This window comes from Schistocerca americana, chromosome 1 (genome assembly GCF_021461395.2).
Source record: "Schistocerca americana isolate TAMUIC-IGC-003095 chromosome 1, iqSchAmer2.1, whole genome shotgun sequence".
Taxonomy (NCBI): domain Eukaryota; kingdom Metazoa; phylum Arthropoda; class Insecta; order Orthoptera; family Acrididae; genus Schistocerca; species Schistocerca americana.
Window position 1 is genome coordinate 163,661,938 of NC_060119.1, and position 24,945 is coordinate 163,686,882.

Here is a 24,945-nt window from a genome sequence, read left to right on the forward strand (position 1 = left end):
ATGATTTCGTGACCGAATTAATTTGGTTTTCTGCTTTTGGAATGGAAACTGAATAAAGCCATTTTCCTAAATTTAGATTTTTGTTTATAGTTTCATAATTATTTTAAGTGGGGCGTATATGTCCTGTTGAACTCGAGGAGTTTATTTATTCCTCCTCGAGTCCAGCGAGACATGTACGTCCCATTTAAAATAATTTTTTGCTAGATATGCTATCGGCAGTAGGTCACTCAAATGATGACATCATCCTTCTTATTTTCTTTTAAACGTTACAATAGTTAACAGTTTCAGTTAATGGCACTGTAATGGGATAAATATAAAGAGAAGGAGAAGGCAAGGAAATCATCACAAAATACAGTCCATGAGCTTGTGGAGTTTTCCGTTTCATATCAAAACAAGGGAAATAACATAACATTACAGCATCCAATGAAATATATAAATGTGAAATTTTAGACACAAATAGGAACAAAAGGCACAAATAAAAGCTCTCCACACACAGTGACCATAAGACAAAACCATTAAACGAATTTAAAAGTGTTTTAGCAATAAATATGCGCACAAATCTGTCTGTTTCTAGCAAACAGTGTAGAAAACAGAATAAATACCTTTACTGAGTTTATCTATTGTAGACAGGAAAAAACATAAAACCACCAAAAAAAAGGCATACAACGCACAATTCAAACAACTAAGCGTCATCTCTCGCATTAGGGGCCAACTAATGAGCCTGTTGGCTGAAAACAGTTGATACCTTCAATGCTAGATCGCAGCACCACACAACGTGGGACTTTCATATCGCAGTGAACTTTGTATGTAGGACACATACGTCCAACTGGCCACGAAAGGTTTAAGACTCGAGGTATTGATACTCACAGGAAATTTAATTATAGGCACCTATCCAAAAGCATCCTTTTTGGTGCTGTGGACAGTGAGGTCACATCGATAAATGGGGATCTGCTGGACACCGAAAAGACTGAGCAACCATCCAGATGCACGACCGCTCACCGCCGCCACAACTTGTGATGTAATTCACTGAATTCCGTGCTTCTTTTACCAATCTAAAGTCGGTTTCCAGGGCTCGTTCTGCACCTAATACACTGCTTCAGACGAAAAGCCGTTTCTTCACCACGGCGAAAATTTTCACGTATGAACGGGAACTACAACATAAAATTGTCTTGAATTGTGCGTTTCTTTTCATTTGAGTCATTACTCTTATTTACTCTGAGAGCCCGCATTGTATAATTCAACTTCCTCTTTTTAGGGGAGTTCAATAAGTAGTGCAACACTTCTTTTCACCGCCAATTTCAGTTGAAAAAATTCAGAATTTGCTGTGGGACATCGTGGAATGTTCTCGTTTCAGCCACTACAGTTCCATGAATTTCCAATGCGTAGCAGAGCTATACTTATCCCTCAATGTGGCATCTATAATGGAAGTCCGTTCCAAGCAAACATCTATCACTGACTTTCAGTTGGCGGAAAACCAAAGCGTCGCATGTATTCATAGACGCTTGTAGAATGTCCACGGAGAACTGGAAGTGGACAAAAGCACGGTGAGTCGTTGAGACAGGCGTCTGTCGTCCTTTCAACATGGTCGTACAGATCTGTCCGATCTTCCGCGTCCCGGTCGGCTGCACACAGCCGTGACTCTTGAAATGTTGGAAGGTGCCGACACACTCATTAAGTGATCTACATATCACAGTCAGACACCTCGCTGGTCAACTAGACGTCTCTGTTGGTATCACTGACACTCTTGTCCACCAGTTTGGGTACTCAAAGGTGTGTGTCCGCTGGGTTCCTTGCCACCTAGTAGAAGAACATAAAGCGCAACGAATACAATCTGTGTGGAATTGCTTGTGTGTTACAAGGCTGATAGTGAAATTTTTTGTCGAACATCGACGAGGTGATGAAACATAGGTTCACCATTTCGGACCGAAAACAAAACATCAATCCATGGAGTGGCCCCACCAACCTCTCCGCCAAAGAAAAAGTTCAAAACCACACCCCCAGCAGGTAAAGTCACTGCGATGGTCTTCTGAAGGGGTTATTCTGCTTGATCTCCTTCCTCATGATGCAACTATCATACTGTGCTATCCTCTGGAAACAGAAGAAACGACTTCAGTGTGTCCGTCACCACAAAAATGCAAACGAGCTTCTCCTTCTCCATGACAACGCGAGGCTTCACACAAGCCGTCACATCCGAGAGGACTCATCCACCCTACAGCTCGGACCTCGCACCTTCCATCTATTTAGTCCAGTGAAGGATGCACTTCACAAGAAGCAGTACGTGGATGACGGGGGGGTTATTGACGCTCTGACATCGACGAATAGAGGGGTACCACGCAAGCACACACACCCTTCCAGTAAGGCGACATAAGGCAGACGCATTGAATGGCGATATATTGAAAAATATGGTTTATAGCCAAATAGTGGGGAATAATATGGTCTATTGGAATGCAGAATAAAACCAGCGCACTTTCACAAAAAGAAGTGTTGTATTTCTTACTAAATACCCCTCATATCATTTATGGAATTTCGTGATCACCTCTTGTTCGCAGTGACGTAACTGTTTTTCGTGGGACAGCTTCCATGAACCAATCCCACCAAGATGATACAAGAGCACTGTCCATCTAATTTTTCGACAATTTCCTTAAAAAAAACACATTGTAAGGTGGCGTGGTCTCCTGAGCTTCATTTCTTACATATTCCGTCCTCACCAGCGTATTCTGCGTATCAAGACGTTTCATTCGAGCCCGGACTCGATAGGGTAGAGTCAATTTTACATATTTCCATTTAGTCGATATGCAAATCTAGTAAATAAATCGCAAGTGCGGACCGAGATTAAAAAGTCGAGGCTGGCGTACACAAACACTCAATACACGATGGCCACAGGATTTTTTGTTCGACGGACGCAACCAGCCCGCTGGAAAGTCCGTACGAGGATGGGTTAGAATGCAGCTGCGCCGGCCGGCTGACCGCCCATGGACGAAAACAGTCTCTGCCCGAAAAAGGGATAATAGCCTGCATGTTCACGTTAAAAGCAAAACCCGCTGTATTATTGTAGAGAGCCCCAGCACACACATTTTTTTGACAGACCTAGTGCGCAGATTCAGAGTGGACAGTAAACGCCTAATGCAGATGCTATATATTCCCGGATTGGTCGGCTTAGCCATTCTCCCGTTTGTAAGAGTAACGCTGATTGCTGGACTACTTCCGATGCAATGAGCTGGAGGAGAGAGTGAAAGACAGCGGATGATATATCCTTTCACTTTTTGCGTGGAGGGAAGTCGTTCCGGTGACGCTCCTGTAGTGGGAACACGTAGTGGGAGCGAGTGCACTCGTGCGTGTACGCAGACAGCAAGGAACAAAGTCTCTAGTCGCTAGCGGATCGTAGTGATACTCTATATTGAGTCGCTCGCGATTAAGCGTTTGTTCACTGCGTTGGCACGACACTTAATGTGCGGTGTGAACACAGAGTATTAGCTAGCGCCTGCGAGTGAACATTGAGTGGCATCTCGGTGGACTGGTTATCTGACCGGTCTACCACCCCAAAAGTTAGACTAGGGGCAGATAGGAGTCCTTGACTTCATCCAGGCGTAGTGAGAGTTCGATTGGCGAAGGTCAATCCAGATAGAAAGCGATAATTTTGTTATTTTTTAGTGGCGAACGACGCAGGTAGCAGTCGCCGCAGCTCACGCTGTTGTGCGCTACAGTATGGGCGAGCCCCATCTTTTCTCCATTAGAAACAATGTACTTCATTCACGTCACTCCATTACATTTCTCATGTGACAGCCTCGACCGTACTTAGAAAAATTCAATCGGATAATTATTCAAGTTAAGTGGGCGCGGCTGTCAGCCACTCTTTTTTCTTAAAGAAAAAAATGCTTCAGATGGCTCTGAGCACTATGGGACTTAACTTCTAAGGTCATCAGCCCCCAAGAACTTAGAACTACTTAAACCTAACTAGCCTAAGGACATCACACACATCCATGCCCGATGCAGGATTCGAACCTGCGTCCGTAGCGGTCGCGCGGTCCCAGACTGTAGCGCCTAGAACCGCTCGGCCACCGCGGCCGGCCTTAAAGAAAAGGGATAAAAGAGCTTTCAAATGGTTCAAATGGCTCTGAGCACTATGGGACTCAACTGCTGTGGTCATAAGTCCCCTAGAACTTAGAACTACTTAAACCTAACTAACCTAAGGACAGCACACAACACCCAGCCATCACGAGGCAGAGAAAATCCCTGACCCCGCCGGGAATCGAACCCGGGAACCCGGGTAAAAGAGCTTTCCCACACTTTTTAAATAAATGTCATTAATAGGATTCCTGTCCCTAAGAGGTAACCTCCTATTTCGAAAAGAACGTGGAAGTTTTTGTATCAGTTTATAAATAAAAGTTTCATTTGATTTTTCTTCAATTTTGCAATAAATAATATTTTCCGTTCGTTTAATGTTTTCTTACACTAACTTGCAATACTCCAGTACCCAAGTATCCCACTAGTTACATAAGAAAATATAATATTTTTGTGTCTTTTCCTTACAACGGACGACTCCAGAAGATATTTGTTGCTGAAAGTTTTTCAGGCATTTCCTTTTGGTACGTTAGGAGCGTCTGTCTTGACTTCTGTAATAGTGTGGGGTGGAAATTGTTTCTTGCAGGAGCCAAAGGGTTGCGCAACTCGTCAACATAACACCCACACACTGACAACGGTGATTCACATAAAAGATTATGTTTTAATTTACTCTACTGACTGGGCTATACAAATACGACTCACGGCCCACCCACACAGCTTTACATCTGCCAGTATCTACTGTACAAATAAATAAGGTTCACAACACATTAGGACACTGCGTGCGGAGAATACCAGAGCTACTTCAGTCTACACTAATGTACGAGTTATGGAACTTTATGCTAACGACAGGGAAATAGTACTGAAGTGATTTCTATGAAGTAGTTCTTTCAACAGAAGGGATTAAGTCCGGGGAGTACGGTGGATGGGACAGCCCTTTCAATCGGACAAATCAGAAACAGCTTGCGCCACGTGCACCCGAGAATTGTCCTGCAAAATGATGGGTGAGCTTCGCAGAAATGGTCACTGCCCCTTTCTAAAGCTGATCTCAGATTGTGTTCCACAAATTATCAGTAATACAGTGTACTGACGGTCTGCCGTTGGAGAACGATATCCGTTTGGAATGCAGTCGAATTAAAACAGGTGCTTCTCAGGGAATTAGATTAGGAAATGAGACACTTAAAGTAGTAAAGGAGGTTTGTTATTTGGGGAGCAAAATAACTGATGATTGTCGAAGTAGAGAAGATATAAAATGTAGACTGGCAATGGCGAGAAAAGCGTTTCTGAAGAAGAGAAATTTGGTAACATCGTGTGTAGATTTAAGTGTCAGGAAGCCTTTCCTGAAAGTATTTGTGCGTAGTGTAGCCATGTATCAGTGAAACATGGACGATAAACAGTTTAGACAAGAAGAGAATAGAAGCTTTCGAAATGTGGTGCTACAGAAGAACGCTGAAGATTAGATGAGTAGATCGCGTAAATAATGAGGAGGAACTGAATAGAGTTGGGGAGAAAAGAAATTTGTGGCACAGCATGGCTAGAAGAAGGTATCGGTTGGTAGGAGACATTCTGAGGCATCAAGAGATCATCAATTTATCATGTGGGGGGGGGGGGGGGGTTAAAATCAAAGACGGAGGTCAAAATATGAATACAGTAAGCAAATTCAGAAGGGTGTAGGTTGGAGTAGATACTGGGACGTGAAAAGGCTTGTACAGAATAGAATAGCATGGAGAACTGTACCAAACCAGTCTCTGAGCTGAAGACCACAACGGCAAACAGCACCACATCCATATGCGAGAATCATTGTAACTTACACAATGCTGAGGCTATGACGAACTTTCGATCGTCGTGGTGAGACGTAATGACCCCTGTCCTTTGTTTGACGTTTCAGGTGTGGCTCGCACGATTTCAAAAATGGTTCAAATGACTCTGAGCACTATGCGACTTAACTTCTGAGGTCAACAGTCGCCTAGAACTTAGAACTAATTAAACCTAACTAACCTAAGGACATCACACACACCCATGCCCGAGGCAGGATTCGAACCTGCGACCGTAGCTGTCCCGCGGTTCCGGACTGAGCGCCTAGAACCGCTAGACCACCGCGGCCGGCTAGCACGATTTGACCAACATCTCATCCTGATTAATATTAAGGTGTACGAAAGCTGACACCGTCGTTTTGGGAAATGGAGTGGCAGGGCCAGGGAGACTTTTAGGCGGTAGAGGACGTCCAGAATAAAGCAAGAGTGTGAGACACGAATTTGCGACTTCTTAGATCTGAAGGAAAGAAAACAAAAGTCTGTCGTGAGCAGAAGTGGCATATGAGTGTTATACAATCATCTGTTAATAAGTTTCATTCGCATAGAAGATGCACATCTGCAACAGTTGTATGGAAATTCATTACACCAGTGGGAAAAACGTTTTCTAAGGACGTGCTGAAATTGCTCTAACTTTTATCTCTAAATAGAAGAAAAAATTAATTATTATAATTATTTTTCTCGATCTGCTTTGGTTCAATAATTACAAATCAATTGTGTGCCTCGTTGCGCTCAAAATGAGAAAAAATTGTTAGTTTAGTAGCATTGTTGTAATTTACAAGCACTCTTGAACCGAGATGGACAAATTACTTTTTTTCCTTTTTCCAATTACTGTGCATGACTGCTGCCTGGCAACGCACAGTTAGCAGAATCATTCATTTAAGACAAGATGAGGAGCCGAGTTAATGTTGACTTCATTATAACGTGAGAACGAGTCATCTGACATCACTTAAACAACATCCCCGTCGCTCGTGAAGAGTGGAGCTGTGTACTGAAATGAGAAGTTTCGCTAGTCTATTGAAATAAGAGACGAATAACGCAGCCACACTCGTATCGCTCGGCCTCACGCGCACCGAGTCACAATCGATTTCTTCCGAACAGTACAGCTCTTGCCATACTCCCCTATTATTACGATCCAGGCCTTCGTGCGTCGGCTCTACATTAGCTCGCCAGCCGATGCTGCAATAAAACATCACAGATACGTTTTGTTTTTTCAGAAACGAATAAAGGGACACGTCTTACGTGAGTGTACGTTTTCTGCCAGCGCCGCGCACGCGATCTACACGAATTCCTGTTCATTTCACAACGACGATGACGGTGTTCTGGGCCATTGAGATCATCTGGTACAATACCTGATAAAAATGTGCAGCAATCAGGAGATATGGTTGGTGGTACGCACTACTGGCGTAAGGTTGCCTGGGAGTGGAAGAAACAGGTATATGATGGTTGAACTGATCGATGTATCAATCAGAAATCTACAGATAGCAGTATTTAAATGATGGCCCCTATATTGATCAGAACCGATGTTAGAATCTTCCTGCATGTCATTCAGGGGCCCTGAAGATAGCGCAGTAAATCGCCGAAACTGGTAGCCAAGTAAAATAACAGTTTGGAAATTAAACGGCTGAAATATATTTGATACTGACCATCTCTGAGAAGATGGACATGCAGAGGCCAAATATGTGTTGAACATGATTGCTATCAAGACTTTCATTAACACTTACGCTGTCAATTAGGGTAACAGGACCTTGACATATTAAGACAAAACTGTTCACTTAAATAAAATTATTTAATGGCAGTTACTGATAATTGATCAACAAAGTTATCACATATATTTCAGTGATATACAATAACAAAATGTTAAAGTGCTAATTCGAACACTTGCTCTCAATTTCCCAAAATCATTCATGGAAACATGAAGTACGAAAATTTAAATTTGCAACAAATGTTATTTTCTTCACAAAGATATCCAAATCTTACGTGCCTCTGGCTACTATTGCTGAAACATTTACAGCAAATTTTAATGAAAGAAGCAAGATAATACTTCACCAATTGAAGTTAGATAATAATCCCTTCATAGGTTCTAAGAAAACATCATCGGGTAGCTGGACTGTGCTTGACTAAAGTAGAACAAATAATTCAGGTTTATCTAAAAACGAGTTCATTAAAAGGAAACAAAAACAGTGAAACTGCTTTATATGAAGACAACGCGCTTCGGGATGGACCCGGTGTTATCTAGGGCGGTCGCGATACGCTGATCACCCCACCCTTACTTTTCTAAGCCCCAAGGCATAAATATACAACTATTACCTAATCAACAGAGAAGAAATTTTTAATTAAAACGAGAAGAGATGAAGTCGTCAGATTGTACGGTGGCAGAGTAGACAAAACATTTGTAAAAAGTCACTAAAAGATAACAACGTAACTGGCCAAGGCAACCACTTACATCTGATAGTTAAGACGTTCAGCCGGCAACCGAGACTCAGCTTCAAATCAAGCCACGAGGAGGAAACGGTAAATACTTAACCGTCGCGCGGGACGGAAGATGTCGATGGAAGGAAGACGCGAACAGTTGCCTGATGAACCTCTCCCACCTAAACACAAGCTTGGCTTGAAAGTATAAGCCACCAAAATAAAAGCAACAAAATTTGCCCCGGTGGGGCGATTAAGCTTGCGGGCTCCAAATAACTAACGAAAGCGACTTGGCCATTTAGTACACAAGGTACTTGGAAGGGAAAATGTTTTATACCTCATAAGTAATGAAATTTAAGATAAAAGAAATTTACAAAACCCCATTAAGTTAAAACACACGGTCAAATTATAACTCCATGACCACCACCAAACAGAAGCTATTAAGTTTTGATACAAGTGACAGGCTCCTCAAATAGCCTGGCCAGACACAGGAACAGGAAACAACAACAACAGGTGGCTAAACCGAATCCAGTATGGAAGTTAGAGGACACAAATCATGTACAGGAAGAAAACCACTCATAATTATTACCTTCACAGCGGGGAAGAAGATCAGATCGAATGTCACGTAGTCTCGGCACCAAAGCAACGAACTAAAAGTAGCTCGTCGAGCATACAGAGCCGCTGTGGTATGACAAACAGTGGAAAAACTTGAAGCCGCCATGAGAGGTGTGGATGACGACGACCCACCGCTCACCTCCAGACCTGGACGGCCAAAGGAACAATGTGTCCACTCCAGTTGCCAGTGCACGTCTCACGTGTCCGAAGATGCTCAACCGGACCAACTGGTAAGTCACGAGGGCAGCAGAACAAACGGCTGGCCCATTACGCGGTAGGCAGACAGATTTTTAGCTTTTCATAGCGGCGCCCGTAGCGGCAAAGAATGTCTTTCCGCTGTTTGTACCCAGGAATTTCCTGACCGGTTCTCAACTGCTTTCTAATAGAGTCCAACTTGGGGCCCTGCTCTTGTTGTTGCGCAAAGTCAGCAAATAATACCAGAGCCTCGATTAGCACTGATTTAACAAGTCCGTCCTCGTCACAGTGGAGAGAAGAACTCCATTCCTCTTCGAACATCTGCTCAAGATATCCGCTACAATGTTATCGCACCACCTAATGTTCAAATGGCTCTGAGCACTATGGGACTCAACTGCTGAGGTCATTAGTCCCCTAGAACTTAGAACTAATTAAACCTAACTAACCTAAGGACATCACACACATCCATGCCCGAGGCAGGATTCGAACCTGCGACCGTAGCGGTCTTGCGGTTCCAGACTGCAGCGCCTTTAACCGCACGGCCACTTCGGCCGGCCCACCTAATGTGGCACACTATCAAGCGGAAGATGGAAATTCGGACAGCCTATTTTGCAATACGCCCAATTTTACGTCGGCAAGCCAGAACCGAACTAAGGGCCTCGTTGTGCATCTCCAGTGTGTATTCACGGTGTTCGAGGTAGTATTTAAACTTCTCTAGAGCGAAGAGGACAGCCAGCGCTTCCAACTCGTAAGTAATTTCTTCTCAGCTGGAGACAGGCACCTAGAGGCGTAGGCTAAGAGCCTCTGCTCGCCAATTTGCTCCTGAAGCAACACGGCGGCAACCCCTGAGTTTTGACCACAAAACGTTGACGGAAATCAGGAATGGCCAGAAGAGGGTCATTACTCAAAACTATCTCAAGCTCAACAAATACAGTCTGCTGGCTATCGGTCCACACAAACTGATCGCCCTTCTTTTGGAACAGGTTTGACGGAGCGGCTAGTTCAGCAAAACTTCGGAACAAATTTTCGGACGACCTTAGTCATTTCAGCGAAATGAGTTACCCCTCGTTTGGAAGATGGAAACTGTAAAAAGTTCGGGTCCTAGACTGATCAGTCCTGATCCCCTCAGCCGAGATTAGATGCCCGAGAAAAGATATCTCACAACGACCTAAGGCAACTTGAGACGGTTGGACAGTTAGCCCCCTTGCCACATACGCTCCAGTCGCAAGTATTCCAAATGCTCGGAGAACGTGGCACACACACTTGAACTTTAGATCTCTGAACATGCAACCGAGTAACCTAGAAAGTACTGCCACCCCAGTAGAAACGCCAAAAGGCACCCTGTTGAATTCATACAAGTTCCAGTTAGCAAAAAAGCCATTGGCTGCCTTGGATTCATCGGCAAAGGGAATCTGGGAATACATGTGATTAAGATCGAAAACGGAAAAATAGTGAGCTCCGAAAGGCCATGAAAAACACCTATGTAGATCAGTAAGAGGGACAGACTCCAAGATTGCTTTCTGATTAAGGACATGACAGTCCACAACGGGGCTGAATCCCTCCTCTCTAATTACTCTTAGTCACCAGAAATATCGGCGATGCATACGGCGAGGTGGACAGCGGACAGCCTTAAAACCCTCACAGCCAGGAGTTTATCTACCAACTCAGGCAATACCTTCGTCCCAGGCGAAGACAGTTGGTAGGATGATTGTCTGAATGTAAGACGGCCAGAAAGTAAAATCCGCTATTAAGTAGGATTACTCACACCTACTGTATCTGTCGACACTTCTGGAAAAGCACTCAACATCTGAATGAGAACCTCAGTCTGATCAGGAGATAAGGGCGCCATGTCAACCTCCGCCCCACTAATGTTAGTATTACCGTCTAGAATGGCAACACAAGCGAAATTTCACCGCAAACCGAAACACAAAATAGAATTTCCCAAAGCCATACGCCAAAACCAGTCGCACTTTACTTACAAAATCATGCCCTCATGCCCTACGAGTAGGTCGGTGCTTAATCCCTCCCCCACCAACATCTCCATGGCCAAAGAAAATTCACCGAGCCGACAAAAAATGCGCAGGTATCCTATCAAAGGAAAAGCTTGACCATTATCAGTTCTAGAAGTTCTACCCATGGACTTTAAATTGGGAAACTTACTAATGATCCGGTACCGGGAGTACCACGTACGACTCATTACGGAAAGACTGCTGCAGGAATCCAATAGCGCACAGGGCGGCTGATGATTGACATACGAGCACACAAACGGAAGAGAATTATGTGTCACTCCTGTTACTTTATCGCACGTGCACGGCAAGGTGAAAAAGGTGCCACGCCGTCCCTGCCTATGGCGTGAGCTGTCGGAACGCCTCTTCCCGTTGACCTCGCATTGTCGAGCAAAATGACAATGCCGACCACAGCGATAACACCTACCTTGGGAGAACTCCAGCTCATTAGCGGAAACGGGGCCGGAGGTAGGTTCGAGGTGAGATAACGACTTGCCACTACTGCTCCGTCCGCCCCCGGTAGCTGAGTGGTCAGTCTGCCTTCGGCGCTGCTACGGCACGGACGTCTGTTTACGTCCCTGTCGGGGAAGTTAGCCCTCGCGCAGTTGTTTACCTATTCGGCGTACTCGCATTTTCGACGACTCGATATAGAGTGGCACATGCATACCTAAAGTCGACTCTCAAGATTAGTTTTTCGAATGAATATGCGAGACCGAAAGCCTATGAGACGAAGTTAAACTTGACTACAACGAACTTATTGGAGTACACCTCTCCAAGCCGGCCGGAGTGGCCGAGCGGTTCTAGGCGCTTCAGTGTGGAACCGCGCGACCGCTACGATCGCAGGTTCGAATCCTGCCTCGGGCATGGATGTGTGTGATGTCCTTAGGTTAGTTAGGTTTAAGTAGTTCTAAGTTCTAGGGGACTGATGACTTCAGATGTTAAGTCCCATAGTGCTCAGAGCCATTTGAACCATTTTTTGAACACCTCTCCATAGTGAGCAGTGTCGTTTACATCAAACTGATTAACGATGCAGTGTGTGACAGAATCATCCGAGATACTAAACATGGACTCAAATTTCGTCACTCTCATTGACATGTTGGAGAAGTAACTATTGATCACGCAGGGCTGGGCTTACGAAACATATTATTTTCGAACTTCCCTTCGAGGTTCCGTCTGACTTGGTCATTGACGCCTTACGCCCATATGGAAGACTGCTTAGCCACGTAGAGGAAAAATGGTCCAACTTCACGACTTAACCAGTTCTCAATGGGGTGTGTGAAATCAGAATAGAACTGACACAACATGTACCCTCATACTTGTTCAAAATGGTTCAAATGGCTCTGAGCAATATGGGACTTAATTTCTGAGGTCATCAGTCCCCTAGAAGTTAGAACTCCTTAAACCTAATTAACCTAAGGAGATCACACACATCCATACCCGAGGCAATATTCGAACCTGCGACCGTAGCTGTCGCGTAGCTCCAGAGTTCCTAGAACCGCTCGGCCACTTCGGCCGGCCATACTTGTTCATCGGCGGATGTAGAGCAATAGTTATCTATGATGGAAAACCCAAAACATGCTCAGGCTGCGGGAAAGAGGGCCACGTCCGTTCCGAATGTATGCAGCGAAGGGTTGTGCAAGTACCAATTGGCGAACCCGTCCCTACGTCCACGTTGACGCCGCTGACACTAACGTATGCGGACGCGTTTCGAACAGATCCCATCCCGAAGAATGACCAGCTCCAACATCCTGACAGTTTACGGCAACCGACTGCAGCAGAGACCGCCACCTGTGACGAAACGACGTACACTTCTGCCACTCCGGCGCCGACGACGCCGTTAACCGACCGGAAGGGATCGGTTGGAGGTATGGAAATTGATTCTACAGTTGTGCCGACAACTGCTTTCGTCCCTGAGCACCGGGAGTCACTCCCGCACTCGGACACGGAGACGCACACGCGCAAACAACGATCGCCGAAGCGCCACAAGAAACGACGGCTAGCGCCGTCGGATACCTGCTTACTGCAGTCCACGTCAGACGGACTTGGGTGTAATGTCGATACAGTGCATCCGATTGCGCAACGGGAAGTTCTACCTCCCTCACAGCAGTACGACGCGAATCATTCTAGACAGGGGTTGAATGCAGACACAGCGGACCGAGAGCCGACGGAAGGAGTCCCTCCACCCACCGCAGCAACGCCACCGCCTTCGGTCGGCCCGGCCGGAGAACCACGACGGGAGCTGGACCTCCAGCACAGGAACTGGGCCGACGAATCCGATACTGACCCACAGACCGACGACGCACCCGCAATGGCGAGTGCTGCGTCCACCGGACGTTAACCACGCAGAAGATGCAGACTGCCGCACAGACAACATGTCGCCGAGCAACGGCACACAAATTAACATAAGCGTTAATGTGCGCTTTACGCACTGAGGAACAGCGGCAGGCGTATCGAACAGCCTCTATTAATATTAATACAACCAGAACGCCGGTCAAATTGCAATTATTACATGTTGCATGCGTCAGACATCGACATCGTTCTGCTGCAGGAAGTATGTGTTGAGAGCTTCCCCGACCTCTGTGAGTACGATACATACATTACACCTACTACCGACGGCGGCAGCGGAACAGCGATACTTCTACGTAGCGGCATAGTAGCCGAGGACGTGGTGTAACTGCCGTCAGCGCGAGGACTGGCGCTCACAGTGCTGGGTGTACGGATCGTTAACATCTACGCTCCGTCGGGGTCCGACAGGCGGCGCGCTCGATCCCGATTTTACGCAGAGGAGATTGCAACACTATTCTTAGGCCGATATGAACATGTCTTATTTGGAGGCGACTTCAACTGCGTGCTCGCATTAAAATATCAACACCCACGTTATAATTCATGCCCGGATCTGCGGCAACTGATACAGGACATGAATCTCATTGATACATGGGAGACGATACATGGCGACAGACGCGGATACACCGACAAGTCAATCTGCATGTCGTCTCGATCACATTTACGTAACACATCGTCTCAAATCTGCGATCCTCGATGCGGAATTATGGTCAGTCGCCTTTTCAGATCACATAGAATATATACGCACTGTCTCCCTGAGTCGTCAACGAGTGTGGAGGAGTCGCAGTGTTTGGAAACTGAATACAGCACACATCAGGGAACCTGAGTGCAGACGCTTAATCGAAGACACTTGGCACATGTGTGAACAACGCTTCCCGACATATCCGACGACGTTGCGGTGGTGGCTGGAATGCGTTAAGCCTACATTGCGAGGCGCGTTAATTGCATACGGAAGAGAGCAGATGATGTGGAGGCGACACACGACGGAATTTTATTTCACGATGCTCCGCGATCTTTCTGTACAAGCGCTTTCACAGGATCGTAGTGCTGCTTTAAAACGAGCGCAGGTCCGAATAATTTCCGTAACGCGCCGTCGTCTCGAGGGTGTCGCAATCCATGCAAGGGACTTTGAACGAGACCGTGGAGAATCACCGTAGATTTATCACGTTATCAGAGAAAAGCAACGTAGCCGCAGAACCTTAACACAGACGGTCGTACTGCCAGATAATCGCCGTATGACAAGGCAAAAAACATTGCCAACGCTTTTGTGGAACACTACGGTCATCTCTATTAAGAAGCGGAACACAATCAGGCAGCTTTTCATGAGGTCCGACGAACGCTCTCTGCGTGTCTCGACGAGACGGCCAACCGGGAGTTAACAGGTGCAATCACAGTTCACGACGTAATGGAAGCGCTTGATAAGGGAGCGTCGCACAAATCGCCGGGGCCCGACATGATTCCGTTAGAGTTTTATCGTACATTTAAAGATCTCACGACTCCACGATGGACTGCCATGTACTGCGAATTGATGTCTCCCAATGTGCCTCTTCCACCCTCCTTCGTGGAAGGAATGATCATCACCATCCACAAACCATCCGACGGCACAGGGATACAGGCCTACCGGCCACTGACCCTTCTTAATTGCGGCTACAAGATCTACACCAGGATGCTTGCAACACGCTTTAAACGCGTAATACCCAAGTTATGTCACTCGACCAAACCCAGCTAGGAGGGGATAGCAATAAACAAAGGGCACTCAGCGACTACAGCGATGTTATCGCACTGGCATCAACATGTCTTCTCCGGGGTGCACTGGTATCGATAGACTTCGATCGCGCCTTTGACAGGCTGAGCCATGCTTATCTCCTAGAAGTGATGACGCAAATGAACTTTCCAGAAAGTTATGTCACCGTCGTTATGAGACTACTCCACGGAGACGCATCCAGAGTGCTCATTAGTGGACGTTTGGTGGGGCCCATCACCATCTCACGATCGGTCAGACAAGGGTGCCCGCTGTCGACGATATTGTATGCCATCGCTGTCAAGCCGCTGCTCTGCGGCCTCCGGAATCGACTCCAAGGAATGACCATAAGTCACAACAAGTTTATATGCGGAACATACGCAGATGGTTCAAATGGCTCTGAGCAGTATGGGACTTAACATTTATGGTCATCAGTCCCCTAAAACTTAGAACTACTTAAACCTAACAAACCTAAGGACATCACACGACAACCAGTCATCACGAGGCAGATAAAATCCCTGACCCCGCCGGGAATCGAACCGGGAACCCGGGCGCGGGAAGCGAGAACGCTACCGCAAGACCACGAGATGCGGACCATACGCAGATGACCTAGTGTTTTTAGCACGGTTAGGTGACGAGGCAAGAGCGGCCATGCATTGGATTAATTTGTATTTTATGGCTTCGGGAAGTCGCCTGAACATGGCAAAGTCGGGAGGGATGAGTATCGGGAGGGGACTCCCGACAGGAAATGCAGCACCATTACAGCCGATCAACAAGATGAAATGCCTTGGAATTATCTTCACTACAGACGTTCGACGCACGGCGGCACTGAGCTACAGACATGTGCAAACAATTCGTGTGAGTGTCCGAAGTCACAGGTTAAGGGCACTGCCAACACTTATCTAGCTTCTCGCATCCCCCACCTGGCACAAGTTCTTCCTATGCCGGTGGTGTTGGCGTGCCGAATCCTGGCGGCACTAGGATATTTTGTGAGCACAGGTCTGCTTTTTAAGGTCGGATACGAAACCCTCACCCTTCCTCGTAGTCGTGGAGGCCTTGAACTAGTCCACGTACGCGACCGAGCAGTGGCTATTTAAGTAACCACGATGCTAGAGATGTGGACACGACACCGGACAAGTCTGACGGGTACCTTGATAGGCGAACTGGCTTCACGTTCTCTTTCGGCACCGGTAGCAGTGTCTCAAATCTCTATCGCTTGCCCATATGCGAACCTTTTTTGTGGAACACAGTTATGTACATATGGAACTACCGACTACCAGAACGGCAACGACACGTGATATACATCGCATCTTGACTCGACGACGGCCGAATAATGCCGTAGAGCGCCGCCAACCAACAGTTACGTGGTCAGTGGCATGGCGTACAGTTCACCACCCACACCATGATACGGGAACGCGCGCACTGTGGTATCAGGTGGTAAATGGGAAATACGTAACTCGTTCCAGGTTGCATACAATTCATATGGCGGGCGAGCCATTGTGTCCGCAGTGCAATGTTATAGACACAGAGGAACATCGCCTGATATGCGGGCCTTCGGCGGACGTAGGTGTTTGGTCCAAAAAATGATCGCCTTCCTCCTTCGGGTGGAGTCGGAAGCAATAGAACCACGGATACTACTTTTCCCAGATATGACCTGTGATTGCCGAACAAAGACAAACGCAGTGACTTGGATTCGAGGTTTGACTGTGCTTTATCTTTTCCGAGACGGCAGTAAGAATGTACTCGACTTTTGGGCCGTACTACAAGAACATCACTCACAGCTTATGAGACAGCCGAGATATCGAACATATTACGCAAATTTTTTAGGGAGTGCCTTCCTTGATCCCCCATCCAGTTGGGGTGTCCCGGGCAGTAGAATGTAATTATTGACTATAAGTATCAGAACAAGAAAGGACCAGGACAGCGGAGGGGATCCACCACCACACGTGAAGACGTACCCGACACCAACGCGAGGTATAACGGGATTAGCGAGGTACGCGCCCAAGAAGATGAACGTGGCGCTTTATTGTTTTGTACTAGCAGAAGGAGGATTTTTTCACTATTATATAAAAATGTCCACTTATTTACGTTTCCTGGAAATATATTATTTTATAAAGGTCATCGTCTTATATAAAAAACTGATGTTTATGTTTGTTATTGTTACACCATTATGAAAAAAAGTCCACTTATAAAAAAAAAAGTGGTCAGCGCACAGAATGTCAATCTTAATGGCCCGGGCTCGATTCCCGGCTGGGTCGGAGATTTTCTCCGCTCAGGGACAGGGTGTTGTGTTGTCCTAATCATCATCATTTCATCCCCACCGACGCGCAAGTCGCCGAAGTGGTGTCAAATCGAAAGACTTGCACCCGGCGAGCAGTCTACCCGACGGGAGGCCCTAGTCACACGACATTTACAGTTACTACTGCTCTGTTTAGGAAATATAAAATAATGCATTTTTCTTTTGAGTCATCAATCTTCTAACTGGTTTATTGCGGCCAGCTACGAATTTTTCTTCTTTGCCAAACTCTTCATCTCAGAGTAGCATTCACATTCTAGGTCATCAGTTACTTGCTGAATGTATTCCAGTCTCTGTCTTCCCCTACTGTTTTTGCCCTCTACAGCTCCCTCTAGCACCATGGAAATTATTCCCTGATCTCTTAACAGATCTCCTATCATCCTCTTCCTAATCCTTGTTAGTGTTTTCCACATATTCCTTTCCTCTCCGATTCTGCCCAGGACCTCCTCATTCCTTACATCATCAGTCCGCCTAATTTTCAACATTCGAGTGTAGCACAACGGCTCATATGCTTCGATTCTCTTCTGTTCCAGTTATCTGCAGTCCATGTTTCACTATCATACAATAGTGTGCTCCAAACGTACATTCTCAGAAATTTCTTACTCAAATTAAGGCCTATGTCTGATACTAGCAGACTTCTCTTGGTCAGTTATCCCAATGCTACTCTGCTTTTGATGTCCTCCTTACTCCGTCCGTGCGTGTGCAACCCAGCTCGCGCTATTCATCAACGAGACTCAGAGGGCCATGGACACGGGTTCCCACGTAGATGCCGTGTTTCTTGACTTCCGCAAGGCGTTCGATACAGTTCCCCACAGTCGTTTAATGAACAAAGTAAGAGTATATGGACTATCAGACCAACTGTGTGATTGGATTGAAGAGTTCCTAGATAACAGAACGCAGCATGTCATTCTCAATGGAGAGAAGTCTTCCGAAGTAAGAGTGATTTCAGGTGTGCCGCAGGGGAGTGTCGAAGGACCGTTGCTATTCACAATATACAAAAATGACCTTGTGGATAACATCGGAAGTTCACTGAGGCTTTTTGCGGATGATTCTGTAGTATATCGAGAGATTGGAACAATGGAAAATTGTACCGAAATGCAGGAGGATCTGCAACGAATTGACGCATGGTGCAGGAAATGGCAATTGAATCTCAATGTAGACAAGTGTAATGTGCTGCGAATACATAGAAAGAAAGATCCTTTATTGTTTAGCTATAATATAGCAGGTCAGCAACTGGAAGCAGTTAATTCCATAAATTATCTGGGAGTAGGCATTAGGAGTGATTTAAAATGGAATGATCATATAAAGATGATCGTCGGAAAAGCAGATGCCAGACTGTGATTCATTGGAAGAATCCTAAGGAAATGCAATCCGAAAACAAAGGAAATAGGTTACAGTACACGTATTCGCCCACTGCTTGAATATTGCTCACCAGTGCGGGATCCGTACCAGATAGGGTTGATAGAAGAGATAGAGAAGATCCAACGGAGAGCAGCGCGCTTCGTTACAGGATCATTTAGTAACCGCAAAAGCGTTTCGGAGATGATAGATAAACTCCAGTGCAAGACTCTGCACGAGAGACGCTCAGTAGCTCGGTACGGGCTTTTGTTGAAGTTTCGAGAACATACCATCACCGAGGAGTCAAGCAGTACAGGGTGATTCAAAAAGAATACCACAACTTTAAAAATGTGTATTTAATGAAAGAAACATAATACAACCTTCTGTTGTACATCATTACAAAGAGTATTTAAAAAGGTTTTTTTTCACTCAAAAACAAGTTCAGAGATGTTCAATATGGCCCCCTCCAGACACACGAGCAATATCAACCCGATACTCCAACTCGTTCCACACTCTCTGTAGCATATCAGGCGTAACAGTTTGGATAGCTGCTGTTATTTCTCGTTTCAAATCATCAATGGTGGCTGGGAGAGGTGGCCGAAACACTATGTCCTTAACATACCCCCATAAGAAAAAATCGCAGGGGGTAAGATCAGAGCTTCTTGGAGGCCAGTGATGAAGTGCTCTGTCACGGGCTGCCTGGCGGCCGATCCATCGCCTCGGGTAGTTGACGTTCAGGTAGTTACGGACAGATAAGTGCCAATGTGGTGGCGCTCCATCCTGCTGAAATATGAATTGTTGTGCTTCCTGTTCGAGCTGAGGGAACAGCCAATTCTCTAACATCTCCAGATACTGTTGTCCAGTTACAGTAGCACCTTCGAAGAAAAAGGGACCAAAAACTTTATTGGCCTAGTCAACAGCGCCTCAAGAGAACAAATGTACAACTAAATGAAACTTTATAGCTCCCTTAATTCGCCGACAGATAGTGCTTAGCTCTGCCTTTTGTCGTTGCAGAGTTTTAAATTCCTAAAGTTGTGGTATTCTTTTTGAATCACCCTGTATATTGCTCCCTCCTACGTATATCTCGCGAAGAGACCATGAGGATACAATCAGAGAGATTAGAGCCCACACAGAGGCATACCGACAATCTTTCTTTCCACGAACAATACGAGACTGGAATAGAACGGAGAACCGATAGAGGTACTCAAAGTACCCTCCGCCACACACCGTCAGGTGGCTTGCGGAGTATGGATGTAGGTGTAGATGTAGACTGGTTATTTTGCTGCCTAGGGAGCAGAATTCCTTAACTTTATCTATTCTGTGACCATCAATCCTGATGTTAAGATTTTCGCTGTTCTCATTTCTGCTACTTTTCATTACTTTCGTCTTTCTTCGATTTACTCTTAATTCACATTCTGTACTCATTAGACTGTTCATTCCATTCAGCACATCCTGTAATTCTTCTTCACTTTCACTCAGGTTAGCAGTGTCATCATCGAATCGTTTCATTGATATCGTTTCACCTTGAGTTTTGATTCTTTTCTTGAATCTTTCTTTTATTTCCATCATTGCTTCTTCGACGTACGGATTGAACAGTAGCGGCGAAAGACTACAGCCCTGTCTTACACGCTTTTTAATCCGAGCTTCGTATTTGGTCCACTCTAATTACTCCCTCTTGGTTCTTGTAAATATTGTATATTACCCGTCTCTCCTTATAACTTGCCCCAATTTTTCTTATTTTACTTTGTTGAACGCTTTTTCCATGTCGACAAATCCTATGAACGTGTCTTGTTTTTCTTTAATCTTGCTTCCATTATCAAAGGCAACGTCAGACTTGCTTCTCTGGCGCCTTTACCTTTCCTAAAGCCAAACTGATCGTCATCTAACACTCAATTTTCTTTTCCATTGTTCTGTATATTACTCTTGTAAGCAACTTGGATACATGAGCTATTAAGTTGATTCTGCGATATTTCTCGCTCTTGTCAACTCTTTCAGTCTTCGGAATCGTGTGGATGATACTTTTCCGAAAGTCAGATGGTACGCCGCCAGATTCACACATTCTGCACACCAACGTGAATAGTCGTTTTGTTGCCAATTCCCCCAATTATTATAGAAATTCTGACGGAAAGTTATTTATCCCTTATGCCTTATTTGATGTTAAGTTCTCCAAAGGTCTCTGAAATTCTGATTCTAATACTGAATCATCTATCTCTTCTAAGTCGATTCCTTTATCTTCTTCTATCACATCAGACAAATCTTCCCCCTCACACAGGCCTTCTGTGTACTCTTTCCACCTATCCGCTCACTCCTCTGCATTTCATAGTGGAATTCCATGCTTATATTTCGTAAACAGAGCGGTGTTGCGATCTCCAGCAGGTGACCAGATGTGAGTTAACGCAGAAGGCAACTAAAGACACACAGAACTGTAAGTAATCACTCACTTACATAATAAGCGAAAAGTGAACTGTTTTATATTCTACTAATAATACATATCAAAACAAAAGTGTATCATAACGGTATCGTTATAGATACCGCTTATGATGCCTTCAAGAGAAAAAAGGCGAAACGCGTCTGGAGAACAAAATTCAGTGCAGCAAAAGAAGGCGAATTTTATTTACAAAGCGAAACGTTAAACGCTGTGCAAGGACTCACCCACAGCTCAACGACGTTCCCTTCCTCTGCCAATCCTCGGATTATATTTTCGTATCTCAACTGGTCCTTGCGAAAGTTGCTCACCCCACCACGACTCAAGGCTCCATGACAGACGAATACACCTGAAACCCAAAGCCAGAAAACAACAAACTGTGCCTAGCCAAAAGCAATGCCAGTATTTGCAGTATATGTAAAAGGACCGGGCCAAATAAAGGCTGAACATCACTTGTATTAAGATTTTTATTAACACTCCTCAGCAAAATAACTTTACGAATTAGGCCAATAGGACCCTGACATATTAAGACAGAACTATTACTTATATAAAATTAAGTAACAAAAATTATTGATAATCTGTCAGCTATGTTATCACACATCTCAGTGAGATTAAATTACAAAAGGTTGCAGACTTAATTAAGATACTTGCCCTCAACTCCCCAGAAGTGATTCATGGGAATATGAAGTATTAAACATTAAATTTACAACAAATGTTGATAGGTAGAGAGACAATATCGTTGATACAGGTAGTCTGGTAAAACCAGTTATAGATGTTGATCAGTGATTAATCGTGTATACGGATGGAGTTAACCGCCTCAGCGTCGGTTAGGGACTTACGATGGTGTACTGAAGCACCGAACACCGAAGGTACTCAAAAAAATAAATAACATCGTAAGGACGGCTCCAGGTCATCCGCTTTATTGCATAACATCAGTGTCTTTCGAAAGATATACAAATCTTCTGTGGCACTGGTTACTATGGTTGAAATATTTACACCAAATTTTAATAAGAGAAGCAAGCCAACGTTTCACCATTGAAGTTACATAACAATCTCACCAAAGGTTATAAGAAAACGTTCTTCAAATAGATAGGCCTCAAACATCTTTACAAATTTTTTGACTAAAATACAACAAATAATTCGAAATTACCTAAAAAGGAGTGCACAAAAAGGAAACAAAAATAATTAAACTGGCCTGATATGAAAACATCATGCGTCGGAAGTGTGAAATTACTTAGGGATGGCCCAGTGCGCTGCTCACTACATTCATCCTTTTCTAAGCAACCAGTGGGAACACACCGAAGGCACAAACATACAATGGTAGCCTAATGAACAGAGAAGTAATTTTTAAGTAAAACGAGTAAAAGTGAAGTCATCAGATTATGCGCTGGCAGCGTAGACAAAACACATGTGAAAAGCCGCTAAAAGGTAGTACAATAACTGGCCAAGACAACCATCCCCACTTACACCTGATAGTAAAGAAGTTCAGTGGACAACCGAGACACAGCTTCAAATCACTTCACGAGGTGGAAACGGTACACACTTAACCGTCGTGCGGGAATGAAAACGTAGCTGTAAGGAAGACACGAACGGCTGGCTGATGAAACTCACCTACGTAAACACAAGGTAGGCATGGAAATATAAGCTACCAAAATACAAATGGTTCAAATGGCTCTGACCTCTATGGGACTTAACATCTGAGGTCATCAGTCCCCTAGACTTTGAACTACTTAAATCGAACTAACCTAAGAACATCACAGACATCCATGCCCGAGGCAGGATTCGAACCTGCGACCGCAGCAGCAGCGCGGTACTTCGTAATGTTCGAACATAATATATTTTCCAGAATTCTGCTGCATATCGACGTTAATGAACTGGGCCTGTTATTGAGTGGATTACTCTTACTATACCTTCCTTGAATATTAATGTTACCTGTGGAACTTTCCAGTCTTTGGGTACAGATCTTTCGTCGAGCGAAAGGTTGTATATAGGTTGTATATGATTATTAAGTATGGAGGTAATGCATCAGCATACTCTGAAAGGAGCCTAATTGGTATACAGTCTGGACCAGAAGACTTGCTTTTATTAAGCGATTTAAGTTGCTTCACTAGTCCGAGGATATTTACTTCTACGTTACTCATGTTGGCAGCTGTTCTTGATTCTAATTCTGGAATATTTATTTCGTCTTCTTTTGTGAAGGCGTTTCGGAAGGCTGTGTTTAGTAACTCTGCTTTTGCAGCACTGTCTTCAATAGTATCTCCATTGCTATCGCGCAGAGAAGAAATTGTTTCTTGCCGCTAATGTAATACAAATACGACCAGAATCTTTTCGGATTTTCTGCCAGGTTTCGAGACAAAGTTTCGTTGTGGAAACTGTTATAAGCATCTCGCATTGAATTCCGCGCCAAATTTCGAGCTTCTGTACAAGATCGCCAATCTTAGGGATCTTGCGTCTGTTTAAATTTGGCATGTTTATTTCGTTGTTTCTGCAATAGTGTTCTGGCCCGTTTTGTGTACCAAGGAGTATCAGCTCCGTCGGTAGTTAATTTATTTGGTATAAGGATGTAGGTTGCAGTAGGTACTGGGTGATGAAGAACCTTGCACAGGATAGAGTAGCATGGAGAGCTGCATCATACCAGTCTCTGGACTGAAGACCACAGCAACAACAACAAATCTCAATTGCTACCGATACTATTTCTTTGTATTTAATCCACATCTGGTCTACACTTATTAATTTGGAAGGAGTGGCGATTATTTCTCAGGAAGGCGTCCTGTGAATTTTTATCTGCTTCTTTGAATAGGTGTATTTTTCGTTTATTTATGAAGGATTTGGGGGTTACAATATTCAGTCTCGTTACGACAACCTTGTGTTGACTAATCCTTGTATCCGTTTTGACTCTCGTTATTAACTCAGGATTATTTGTTGCTTACAGGTCATGTGTGTTTTCACAACCGTTTACTATTCGCGTGGGCCCGTGAACTAACTGCTCGAAATAATTTTCATGGAATGCTTTTAGCACAATTTCGGATCATGTTTTATGCGTACCTCCGGAATTAAACATGTATCTTCACCAACATATAGAGGGTAAATTAAAGTCACCACCAGCTATAATCCTATGAGTCGGGTACGTGTCTGAAATCAAACTCAAGTTTCCTTTGAACCTTTCAGCAATTGTATCATCTGAATTAGGAGGTCGGTAAAAGGATTCAATTATTATTGTATTCCGGTTGCCAACAATGACCTCTGCCCATACTAACTCACAGGAAGTATCTACTTCAATTTCGCGACAAGATAAACTACTTCTAACAGCAACAAACAGGCCACCGCCAACCGTGTTTAGCCTATCCTTTCGGAACACCGTTAGGTTCTCCGCAAAAATTTCGGCTTTAGCCAGCTTTCAGTACCTATAACGATTTAAGCATTAGTGCTTTCTATTAGCGCTTGGAGTTGTGGTACTTTCCCAACACAGCTACGACAATTTACAATGTTATACCAATGGTTCCCGTTTCTACGTTTTTCCTGTGTTCAGCCTGCACCCTTCGTAACTGAAGCCCTTCTTGTATTTTCCCGAGACCCTCTAACCTAAAAATACGCCCAGTCCACGCTACACTGCCCCTGCTACCCGCGTAGCCGCTTCCTGCGTATAGTGGACACCTGAACTATTCAGCAGAACCAGAAACCCAACCACCGTTTGGCGCAAGCCG

General features: G+C 44.8%; 1 protein-coding gene across 1 annotated transcript in view; it reads left to right on the top strand.

Annotated features, from left to right (window-relative positions):
- The first annotated feature begins 9,001 nt into the window (after positions 1-9,001).
- LOC124612703 (glutamate receptor ionotropic, kainate 5-like) overlaps positions 9,002-24,945 on the top strand; it is a 132,458-nt gene continuing 116,514 nt past the window's right edge. Inside the window, exon 1 of the mRNA XM_047141093.1 lies at positions 9,002-9,127. Within this exon, the coding sequence (XP_046997049.1) occupies positions 9,002-9,127 (126 nt within the window). The remainder of the gene's footprint in view (positions 9,128-24,945) is intronic.